This window comes from Humulus lupulus, chromosome 1 (genome assembly GCF_963169125.1).
Source record: "Humulus lupulus chromosome 1, drHumLupu1.1, whole genome shotgun sequence".
Lineage (NCBI taxonomy): Eukaryota > Viridiplantae > Streptophyta > Magnoliopsida > Rosales > Cannabaceae > Humulus > Humulus lupulus.
In genome coordinates, this window is record NC_084793.1 from 28,722,302 (window position 1) to 28,735,077 (window position 12,776).

A 12,776-nucleotide genomic window follows, 5' to 3' on the forward strand; every position below is an offset into this window, starting at 1 on the left:
TTTATGGTAGGACAAAATAGACTCATGGAATTAAATGAGTTAGAAGAATTCCGCATCGAGGCCTATGAGAATGTGAAGATATATAAGGAGAAGGCAAAGACTTTCATGATAAATGAATACTTCCCAAGGACTTTCAACCGGGAGACAAGGTGCTGTTATTTAATTCACGGTTGAAGTTGTTTCCGGGCAAGCTGAAGTCAAGGTGGTCGAGACCATTCATAGTGGTCACAATGTTCCGGTATGGTGCAGTACAAGTTCATAGTGAAAAGACGGGACATTTTAAGGTGAACGGTCAACGTTTGAAGCAGTACATAGATGGTCAAGTGGATCAAGCCAAGTCTGTGGTGATACTTAGTCCCATTCAAGTGGGAAGGCAGCATCCGACTAAATGACGTTAACGACAGTGCTGTAGGAGGCATTTCTATAATTTATTTTTGCTTTTGTTTTAATTTTTCAGTTGAACAATTTGATTTGGATTTTGTTTTGGAGTTGTAATGTTTAATTTTTATTTAGTTTTAGTGCAGGTTGTATTTGGGAACCATGCAAATTGTGAAAAGATGAAAAATGCCAGGAAAAATCGCTTTGGGGGCCAAGTCACGACTTGCTCAAGCTGAGTCGTGACTCCTGGGAGTTACAAAAATTGAATGGAAAGTTGGGAGTCTCTGTAGGAATTAGGGTCGCGACTTTCTTATAAGTCATGACCCTTGAAAAATCAGAAAGCAACGGAGTTTGTAGGCGTGGAGGGGGGGCGCGACTTGGCTTATCAAGTCGCGGTGCTTGGAAACCAGAGAAGAATCGAGATTTTGGGCTAAAACAGGTTGGCCGTGACATGCTAAATCTGAGTTGCGACGCCTGCACTTTGGAATTTAGGGTTAAAAGAGGTGGGTCGCGACTTGCTTACAACAAAGTTGCGGCGCGCCTGCGTTAGGAAGAATACAACATGGGATCATTGGCTTGCATATTTCAGGATTGAAGTTGGGATTGGATTGGTCATGTGCTTATGGTATTCTTGAGCCTAAAAATTTTCTTCTCATCTACCCTTACCTAAGCCTAACGTTACAAGCTTATAAAGTCATATTGATTTCTAAGCATGTTTTGATTTATATTAGTGGAGAATGACAAGTAAGTGAGCATATGAAATAATTGGTCAGTTTGCTTTGTTTGACAAAAATTTGGTATGCATAAATGAGTTAAGTGTTCTATTTGTTGAGCATGACTAGGTAATCTTGGATGTGATTAGTCTAAAGTGTTTTAGAGGAGTAGTTTGACTGAAATTATGGGATGTGCATAATGTTTAGTAATTTTATAAGAATTATGTGACTTGCATTCATGATTTGGAGGCATTAACAAAAACATTTGTTGTTCATTGGGTTCACATAAAAAGTGTTGTGTTGTTTTTGTTTGTTTGTCATGTGAGTTTGTGTCCTTTGCTCGAGGGCGAGCAAAGATTGAGTTTGGGGGAATTGGATAAGTCTAGTTCAGGGTAGTTTTAGAGTGTGTTTTCGTCTTAGTTTCGAGTCATATTGTGGGCTTTGTGCGGTATTATGCTTGTGTTTTTTTTTTTTTTTTTTCCAGGCTTTTGCTATGAATTTGAGAATGAAGAGGAAAAGAGGGGATTTAGTGATGAAATTGGGTATTTTGGGAGCTTTTGGCCATTTTGTGTGAGTTTGGGAGAGTTAGCAACATTCGAGATGAATCTGGTGTTAAACGAATGTTGAAAAGGTGTGAAATCAAGTTTTTTGGAACACGGGCCACGACTTAGCCCATTAAGTCGCGACTATGAAAGGACAGAGGCATTAAGGACAAAGGATCCTAGGAGCCGCAACTTGGACACTTGGGTCGCGACGCGTATGGAGGTAGAGGCGAATCAACAAAGGGGACCAAAAAGACACGGGCCGTGACTTGGTCTATCAAGTCGCAACGCTTGAACTTCCAGAGACAGAGTGAAGTTGCACGAAAATACACGGGCCACGACTCAGGAATGAGCAAGTCGTGACCCACCTCACCAAAAGGGAAAACATGTTTTGTTTAAGTTCGAATTTTAAGTCATTTGTTAAGAGGTTTTTTTTCATTACGGGATTAGCAGCTGTTAAACTCTAATACTTTATTTTTCTTCAGTTTTTATCTCAATTTTAGTAGCTTAATTTTATGTTTCTGAACATCCATTTTATTGTGTTAGTCATGTTTGTTATGAACTAAACATCTTTTTTAGGGTTTAATGTACTCACTTGGATATTTGTTAATTTTCTGTGAAGTTCATATAATTTCTTCTTCTTCTATCCTCTCTCTATATGATTTGTTTTTAATGCGTGTGGATAATTGATCACTATTGACATGATTTATGATTTTGATTCGAGATCCAAGAAAGGAGAGTTGAATATTCTATAATCATATAGACATAAATTACATATAGGAGAAGATTAAGGAGAATTCAAACTTAATTTGTTGAAAAAAATCTTAGATATTTTGAATCTGGAATAGTTTCAGTATTTTATCACTATAAAAAGAATGCTTTAGATTATTTTAGAGACTTCTTTTTCTATTCTTTTATATGAATTCTAATATGTTGTTTATGGTTTCTTTTATGATTATGAACTAATTTTCTTTTCTAGTGTTTTAATGTAGTCACTTCAATATCTATTATTTGGATTTTATATTTTCTTCTTCATCTCTATTCTGAATTATTTAATTTGTGTTTAATGCTTGTGAGTGTCTAATCACCATTTATATGATTTATGATTTTGATTCGAAATATGAGAAGTGATAATTGAATATGCTATAATTAAATAATCACAAATTTTGATATTGGACGAGGGTACCTGAATAGTTTGTGTAGCTTTTAGGATTTCTGTTATTAATGCATGTTGTATGTTAGAATTTATTGCAAAGATGTAAACAATTCACACATAAGTTGAGATTCTTATGTCTAAGAAAGAATATGGATTGTTTAAGTTAATCCACTGTTAGTTTAGTAAGAAGAGTTATAAAATATGAGTAGTGAAATAATAGATTGGAAAGTTGATGAAATTAAATGTCGTAGATTTTATCCATTGAATTAGATCATTATTTATTTGGGATATTTGCGGCAAAAGTACTCAATGTTTGGGGTTTGTAACCGGCATAGACCCAATATTATTTTAGCAAGTAAAATACCCAAAGTGAGTATCCTCAATTACTCTCCATTAGGTGATGACTGGGATAATACATGTCACCACCTAATTCGGCCATTTGATAATTTTAAAAATAAAACTATATTAATTGATTTTAAATTATAAAAATAATTAAAAATTAGTTTTAAAATAATAAAACGTATTTAATTTAAAAAAATATTTTAAAACAGACAATCAATTAAAAATATATATTACATAAAAATTGATTTTTTTTAAACAAAACAAAAATTTTAAATTTTTGGTATTAGGGTTCCATTATAACCCCTCTCTCTCTCTCTCTCATTCTTCTTCTTCTTCCACTACACGAAGCGATTCCTGGGCAATGAACTTCGACGACAACTCCTGGGCAAAGAGCTTCGAGTTTCGATGGAGGCTCTTGGGCGGCGACTCCTAGGGAACGATCTCTGAGCTTCGACAGTCACTCCTGGGCGCGAAGAGCTTCGAGTCTGGGCTGGGCCTTGGGAGTGGGAGTCGAGCCACAGCGATGGGGTATGTGGCTTCTGCAAGGTCGGAGGAGAGCTGGAGATGGACGTCCGACGAGATGGAGAGAACGTCACCAAAGAGGTGGAGAGAGCCACTGAATGGGTATGTATGAATTGGTTGAAATCTGGGTTCTATTTTTCTTCTTGGAATGGGTATGAATTAGGATGATTTTAATGTTAATGTTTGCAATGTTGTTAGAATGGAAGTTTTGGTTGAATCTGGTTATGCTAATTTGATTCCAAGTATTTCTTGGAAAAGATTGGGGATTGCTTGTTGATTGTTCCATTGTTCTTGTTCTTTTTTTGCTTAGAACCGTTGATTTTTTTTTTTTTTTTGGATAATTGGAGTTATAAAAATCTGGGTTTTATTTTTCTTCTTGAAATGGGTATGAATTAGGATGATTTTAATGTTAATGTTTGCAATGTAGTTAGAATGGAAGTTTGGTTGAATCTGGTTATGCTAGTTTGATTCCAAGTATTTCTTGGAAAAGATTGGGGATTGGGGATTGCTTGTTGATTGTTCCATTGTTCTTGTTCTTTTTTGCTTAGAACCGTTGATTTTTTTTTTTTTGGATACTTGGAGTTATAATTGCTTTCGGTGATCTGGGTATATATTTTGTTTAGATGTGGGGATTCTTGATTTTGGGCATGGTGGTCTTGGACATTTAATTGTGATTTGGGTTTGAGTATTATTGATTCAATTGTATTATTGACATTTTTTTTTGTGGAAATTACATATGGACTTTTTTATTGAAGTTTTAAAAAATATGCCTTTTTTTTTTCAACATAAATTTTTTATGGCTTTTTATACTTTTTTTTTTTTTTTTTATCATTTTTATGGTTTTTTTTTTCCATATTTTTGTCAAAATTTCTGATTATGCCATATCTTTATCACTATTGAATTTTTTTTTTTTTTTTCATGTAGAATGATAATTTTGAAATTTCATTTTATTTAATTTTTTTAACTTTTCTATATTACGTTTTTCATGGAAAAAAATTTACATTTTCAGTTATTATAAAGAGTAGATTTTATATTTTTATATTATTTTATTTTAACTTTTTTATATTACTTTTTATATTATTTTAGCTGCTATCAAACTAACTAAATAAACATGAAGCAAGAACTGTCATTGGTATTTTAAAACTATTTAAAAAAATATCTTGAAAACTTCATCCTGCCCACTAAAATCAACCAGTTCTCATAATAATTTTCCTTTCCTGTCGATGAGATTTTTATTAGTTCTGACAAAATATTGGTTATTTTTCTCAAGAGCCTCATCAACGGTGCAAAACTACAAAATTTAGGAAAAAATGTCTTAGTATTATACACGATGGGGACCACCCTTTTGGGTTTTTTGGTAGGTTGATAATGAGGTTCTATTATATGTCTTAGCCAACTCTTATTCTAGGGTCCTACTCTAAAATTGTGTTAGCCAAACAAAGGTAAGCAAACAATCCCCTTGATTTTCACATTCTGTAATGTCTATCGAATTTCTTTAATTCCACTCCACCCAAATGATTTGATATACTACTCATTCTTAACAAGCACAATATATTACTTGGAATGAAACTTCCCCATTATTAGAATTCTTTGACTCCTAAGTCAAAATTTGAATTAGAATTATTTTTATATAACTAATTTTATATTAAATTTTTCTTTGGTTGTTTTGCAAATTTTTTTTTTTTGTGATATGAATTGTGCTTATTATTTTTTTATTTATTATAAACATTTTTTCTTGTTTTTATATTGTACGTTAGGGGTGACAAGTTATTCTTATTAAATATAAAAAGAAACATCAAATCTGAATGAAAAAGAGGAAGAAGACTTCATTAAAAAAAGGAAAAAAATAACTATGATTTTAGTAACATAGGTAACTAGTTACTATAAAGAATCCAAAAATATATACGCACATATTAATGTGAAGGTAACCAATTACCCACAGAAATATACACACGAATAACGTGAATGTAACCAGTTACCCCAGAAATATACATACAAATAATGGGAAAGTAACTAATTTCTACAAATTTGAAGATAGAAAAAAAAAATCAGATCCACCCCCTTTCCCTTCTCTCCCATCTTCTTCTTATAATTTTTTTTTCTAGATTTGAATGTTCCCATCAGAGTAACTGGTTATCCATTCACATTTGCATATTTTTATTAGTTTTCTTTTCAAATTTTGGTGTTCCTATAACGGTTACAGTAAAAAGAAAATATTGAAAAAATTAATTTGAATTTTTTTACATATAGTGGAAAAAATTATAAAAAAATTACAATAATAAAATATAATACATAAAAAATAGTAAAATAATTATGTAATGTTAAAATATGTGTGAAAAAGAGGAAAAAAGAAAATGGAATGAGAAAAGAATAAGTAAAAAAAAAAAGGAAAAAAAAACTTAGGAAAGAAAACTAAAAAAAAATATGAAAAAACAAAACAAAAGAAATGATGAAGTAAAAAAATAGATGAAGGAATAAAAATGAAAAGAAGAAGAAGAAAAATAATGGGAAAATGGAAATAAAAAATTGAAAAAAAAATGAAGAAGGAAAAAAGAAAGAAAGAAAAAGCTCATATGTGTGAAAAATGAAAAAAAAAATGGAAGAAGAAAAAAAAAAAGCTCATATGTGTGAAAAAAGAAAAAAAAAAGGAGGTGAAAATAATAAATACAAAAATAGAAAGAAAAGTGAGAAAAAAGGAAAAAAAAAAGAAAGAAAACTGAAAAAATATAAAAAAAACAAAACATTACAAATGAAATAAAAAATTTGATAAATTAAAGAAGAAGAAGTAGAAAAAGTAGAAGAAAGAAAAAATGGAAAGAAAAAAAAAGATAAAGAAAAAAATTGGTAGAAGAAAAAAAAAAAAAAGTAAGGAAAAAAGAAAAAAAAGAACTGAAAAAATTAATTAAAAAATGAAGAAAACAATAAAAATAAAATAACTTTCAAAATCAAAGAAAATATAACTATAATAAAAAATGTGACATTTCTATATTTTAGTTAGCTACTAATTGTGTTTCTTATATTTTAATTTCTTCTTTAATAAATTTTTCCATATAAATTAAGAAAAGTATAATTCTCATATTTTTACACATTGATGGTATAAAAGCCATATTTTTTAAAAATTCAATTTTTTTTCTTATAAGTTTTTATTAATTTTAGGGAAATTAGCAGCAAAAGTACCTAATATTTTCAAAAACTTGTGAATTAATACCCAAACTTTTTTTTTGTGTGTGGTAAAAGTACCCAATGTCAAGTTTCATTGGTATCCGTCAGTACCAAGCCTATTAGGTTCGTTAAAAGTTGACTATGCAGACACATGTCAGCTTTTCATTGATTAACCTCATAATTTTAAAATCAAATCAAATAATTAAAAATATATTTTAATTAATAAAAACTATAAGTTAATATAAAATAGTTATAAAAATAAGAAAAAAATTATAAAATATTTAAAAAAAATATCCAAATAAAAAGTAAAAAAGAATCCGATCAAACAAAAAAGAAAAATGAAAAAAAAATAGTTTTATTAAAAATAAACCCTAAACTAAACACTATCTCTTTCTTTCTCTTCCTCATTTCTTCTTTGTGCGATTGGGCTGGGGAGAGTTCTTTGTGAGGCTTGGTCTGAGGGGATTTGGGTTTGTGCATGGTTGAAGTTAGGCAAGGGTCGCTACCAGGGGTTGGAATTTGGGTTTGTGCGAAGTTGACGCCGAGTAAAAGTTGGATCTGAAGCTTGGGTGGTAGCCAGGGGTTGGGGTTTGGGCTTGTGCATGGTTGACGCCGAGCAAGGTTCGGAACTAAAGCTTTGGTGGCAGCCAGAGGTCAGAATCTGGGTTTGGGTGTGGATTGGTCGATGTGAAACTTCTTTTGGGTATTTTTGGATAAGCAGATCGACAAGGATTTCCTATGGTTGGGTTGACGATGCTTTCTTGCAGACGGCGTTGGAGACGAAGAACATATCTGACTCTTCCTTATTGGTCGTGATTGGTCGTGAATGAGGGCTTTAGCCGCTTTTGTGCCTAGGTTTCATCAAATGAAGCTTTGTCTGGATTTATTTTTTTAGACGCAATAAGATCGATTTATGTTTGTGTATGATCTTGAGTTTGGGTTTATGGGTTGTGAGAGATAGGATATTTATGGAGTGAAAGTAAAGATGCTTTTTATTCAGTGTTTATAGATTTTTTAACAAATTTGATGATTAATTTTTTTTTTCTAAACTGAGTTTTGTTGATTATGTGCTCTTGGCTTTGAATCTATTCTAATTTGGATGTTAAAGCAAAGAAGAAAGAAAGTTTGGTTATATGTTTTTTTCTTTTCGTTTTTACTTAATTTTCAAAACACATATTGAATTTGAATTCTAAATTGAAAACAAGAAAGATTATTAAAAATTTAGAATTTAATTTTCAATTAATAATCATTGTGTATGATATAATTTATATTATTATTTTATTTAATAATATGATTTTAATGCATTTTAAAAATTTTTATTTTAGAAACAAAACTAAATTATTTATCTTTAATTTTAAGATTTTTAAAATGACTAAAATTAATTTTTAAAGATTTTTTTTCTATTTTTTTATTTATTTTTATTTTAAAATTATTTTAAATAAATATTTTATAAAAATTATGAGGTTAACTAATGAAAAGCTGACATGTGTTTACACAGTCAGCTTTTAACGAACCTAATGTACTAGGTACTGACGGATCTCAATGGAACTTGACATTTGGTAATTTTGCCACAAAAAAAGATTGGGTACTAATTCATAAGTTTTTGAAAATATTGGGTACTTTTGCAGCTAATTTAAAATTATTTAAATTAATTTTTTAAAATATTTATGAGCTAGACCATTCACGAAGTGACACGTGTTGGTCCGGTCAGCACCTAATAGACTGTAATGGACGGAGACTGACATAATTACTATTTTACTGACTTTAGGTACTTTACTTGCTAAAAAAAGATTGGGTCTATGTTAGTTTCAAACCCCAAACATTGGGTACTTTTTATGCAAATATTCCTATTTATTTTCTTGTTTTATTTTTTTTCTTTAATTTATTTCTTAATTTTTGTTAAAAATCTATTTACCAAATATAGTTAGAATTGAATTTCTTGGTAACTAATATTCAGTCATTGTGGGTTCGACACTCTATTTATCACTTTATTACTTGTTTATGACAACATGAAAGTTTTCGTTTCCTTGTTATGGAATTTCATTAACTACGCAAATGCACGTAATTGTAAACAATATTAGAAAAATGAGTCTATTTCCACCAATATATGTTTTAAAATTGTATTAATAAATGTAAATAAGTTCATTTATCTTACAACTGTAATAAAGTTGTAAAATGTATTAAATTATGTAATTTTCTACTCATGTTCCAACTCTCGGCCCAATTCTTCATACCAACTTTTATTCAGTTCAGGCCAATGGTCCAAAATAGCAGCCCAGACTTTCACTACAACTTCGTTTTAAAGGGAAATTTTACACTATATGCCTTACAACATATCTATATTTTTTTAAATGCAAACATAACTTACTATCCCAAATATATGACATTTCCAATTTTTTGGACAAAAACACCCTTAACATTAAACACTCCCAACCGAAATCTTTCATTTCTCTCTCAGGAGAATTTTCTCTGAATCTCTCAGACTCCTCACATTCTCACTCTCTCTCTCTCTCAGGCGAACACTCTCTCTCTCTGATGAGGACATCAAGATTAACGATCCAATTCAAGTTCCAGTTGGTCCGGTGACGAGGGCGCGAGCTAGGAGATTCAAAGAAGAGTTTAACAACTTAGTCTGGAGAATTCTACAACAGGAAGGGTCGAGTTCATTATTGAGGGTGAACAAAGGCTTGTGCTGCTCATCGAAGTTGACTCAGTTTAGGAGCTTGATTAAGATTTGGCTTCTTTGTAACCTTACTTTAATTATTTGTTTTAGTTTGAACTATATTTTCATGTTTTATTAGAGTCTTTGTTGGAGTCAAAGACATGTCTTTTTTGGGCTTTTTCAATTAAGGGTATTTTAGGGATTTTATATGTCTAAAACCCTCTTTGTAATTTTCGGCTATATTAGGGCTTGTGGACGGTTTGGAAGGCAGATAGTTTTTGTTAATGAAAAGTTGTGAGTTTTTCTTCTTGAGTTCTTGAAGAAACTTTCGAACTTATCAAGGATTTCCTTGTGGCGTTCAAATCTGACTTATCAAACGAATAATCCATTCCAGTTTGTGGCGTCTTCACCATACCAAGGTTCGTGCTTCGCTAAGCATTGGGTCGCGGTTTCCATTCCAAATTTGAGTGTTCTTGGGTTGTTTTTTTCCAGATTTGGTTCGGGTTTCGTCACAATTGTTGGCGTGGTTCGTATCAGTTGGTATCAGAGCCAGGTTCATATGGTTTGGCCTATCCTTTTCCTTGTTTTCTTTTCGTTTCTTTGTTCAATTCGTGCATTTGAATTAGGGTTTTTGAAAATCCTTCTAATTTTTTTCTTTCTGAAATCGTGAATTAGGGTTCTTATTGTGAAATCCGAATTTGCATTGAGTTTCTCTTGTTTCTTTTGTGAAATCCGAGTTGTTTTGTTTTCGAATCGTTCTAGTTCCACCAATTCTGATTCTCTTGTGTCTTGTACCTGTGTTTGAGAAATAAAAAAAAAAAAAAAAGAAAGAAGAAGAAAAATCAAGGGGATCCGAAAAAAGAGAGTGGAAACCTCTCTTAATTTTTTTTTTTCTAATCTTGTTCATTATGGCCTAGAGGCTCTTTTGCCAAATCCTCACGCAAGTGTATAAAAAATCATCAGTTTTTGCCATATATATATTCGTTTGGTTTGTTTTGGTTTGATTTGCTACTAGAATCCTCCATAATATCGTTTGATTAGTTTTGAAAGAGCTTAAAGAAGAATACGAGTGGAAAAAGGCAGAGGTGCAGGCTTATTTGAGGGTAAAAACTATTGAAATTGTGTGAAACACGAGTGGATTTAAGTGAAAATATTGTTCGAGTGAAACACGTGAGGGAGTGTGGTGAGGTCTCTTCTCCATATTGTTCTAACCTTATTTTGCAGATTTCCATCATGGTACAAAACCTAGAGAGAAATGCAAGCAATGAGATTCCACCACCTAAGGTTCCGAATCTACAAATTCAAGCATTAATCGGGGAGATGCGAAGGATGATGAGGGCGGAGTGTGAACAAATACATGAGAGGTTGGATAGGGTAGAAGAGAGAGCACAACGGAGGCCACGGAGGAACAGGGTGCAACAACAGGATGTTGAGGGTGAAGGAGAGTTTGAAGGGGAAGATTCAAATGAAGAGTTTGATAGGATGTTGCGGATGCTCAAAATTCAACACCGATAAAGAACCCACATCTCATGCCTAAGGTCCCTAGAAGGTCCAAAGCAACCATGTTTGAAGTCTATTTGAACCCTCAAATTAGTGCTCAAAATGACCCTGCTCAAATTGACCACTCCACCTTGGACACTAGTAAAGAGCCCAAGCGTCCCGCGCGCCCAGCGCCTCGCGCGCGCCCCGCGCACCCCGCTCGCCTCGCGACACCACCAGGAGACAAGCGTCTCGCGGCCCCCAAGATGCCACACGCAACAGTCACGCCGTGGTCCTCGTGGTGGCCTCCTCTCACACACCAGCCTCGTCCTTAGGGGTGTCCACGTGGTGACCATGGAGCACGAAGAGTTAGAATACGGAGGGTACGGTGTCCACGCCAGACTGGTAGTGGTAGTACAAGAATGGTACATGGCCAGGACTCCCTCAGCACGCTTATGAGGTCAGTACCCGACAAGTAGTGGGGGCATAATATGGTACCAAGACAAGAGCACTTTTGCAGGCCCCTGACATGTACTAGAGAAGACCACCACTCTTCCAACACCACTACCACCTGTACTGCTATCCTGACAGTGTATTCATGTACTATTCTGTCCTGAGGGACCACTATGTATAAAGGAGCCATTAGAGCTCCAATATAAATAGATGATCACCCCTCTAGAAAAGAGGTTGGAAAATTCATTGTATGCAGAGGCTATTAAGCAATATACATTTTTCACTCCATTGTTGATCTATGTTTATCCTTCCATAAGTTCATTCTAAGTTTTTATCTAAACATCGCAACATTTACCTTTGAGTTTTCCGACCTAATTTCGTTGATGAGATTTCACCGTCAACAGATGTCAGAGGGTAACCATAGGAGATATGGCCAAGATAGAGAAGCTAGGATCTGGGTAGATAATAATTTGGGAAATATCAAGATGAGAATCCCCGCATTTCAAGGGAAGAGTGATCCCGAAGCATGCCTTGAGTGGAAAAAAAAGATGGAGTTGGTTTTCGATTGTCACAACTACTCCGAAGTGAAGAAGGTAAAACTTGCTGCAATTGAATTTACTGATTATGCTATTGTTTGGTGGGATCAGTTGTGCATCAACAGGAGGCGAAATGGAGATCGTTCTATTGAGACTTGGGATGATATGAAGAGGGTGATGAGGCGACGTTTTGTACCAGCTCATTACTATCAGGATCTATACCTTAAGCTGCAGGGTCTTCGTCAAGGTTATAAGAGTGTTGATGAGTATTACAAAGAGATGGAGATGGCAATGATTACAGCCAATGTGGAAGCAGATCGGGAGGCGACAATGGCAATGTTTTTGAATGGATTGAACCGAGAGATTGCTAATACAATTGAGCTACACCATTATGTGGAATTGGAAGATTTGGTGCATATGGCAATCAAAGTTGAGAGGCAGCTCAAGAGGGGTAGTACAAGTTCAAATCCGAGACCAATCCCACAAAATCCAAGTGCAGCACCTTGGCGGTCGAACTATCCAAAGAAAGAAGAAAACCCTTTTACTCACAAGCCTAAAACCGAGCAAAAACCAGCCACCACAACCACAGCCTCAAGGTAAAACATCCCCTACTTCGTCCCGTTTTAGTGAGATTAAGTGTTTCAAATGTCAGGGAGAGGACACATAGCTAGCCAATGTCCAAACAAGCGAGTTATGGTAATTCGGGACAATGGCGAGATAGATTTCGAAGATGAAGATGATCTTGATGACATGCCACCATTGGAGGACGCTTCTATGGGTGGTGAGGAGTTTGGGGCAGAATATGGTGAGATTCTTGCACTAGTCACACGA

The 12,776-nt window shown here is 33.6% G+C and overlaps 1 protein-coding gene across 4 annotated transcripts in view; it reads left to right on the forward strand.

The window, feature by feature from the left end:
- Positions 1-3,391: 3,391 nt before the first annotated feature.
- Positions 3,392-12,776, forward strand: part of LOC133790249 (uncharacterized) — a 19,113-nt gene continuing 9,728 nt past the window's right edge. For 3 of the 4 annotated variants that reach the window (XR_009873965.1, XR_009873966.1, XM_062227828.1), the window contains exon 1: positions 3,392-3,755. Coding sequence is in view for 2 of the 4 variants with exons in the window: in XM_062227828.1 (XP_062083812.1) it covers positions 3,696-3,755 (60 nt within the window). In the remaining 2 variants the exon portion in view is untranslated. Of the gene's footprint in view, positions 3,756-9,330 lie in introns of all 4 variants that reach the window. The other variant, XM_062227817.1, reaches the window with a different exon arrangement.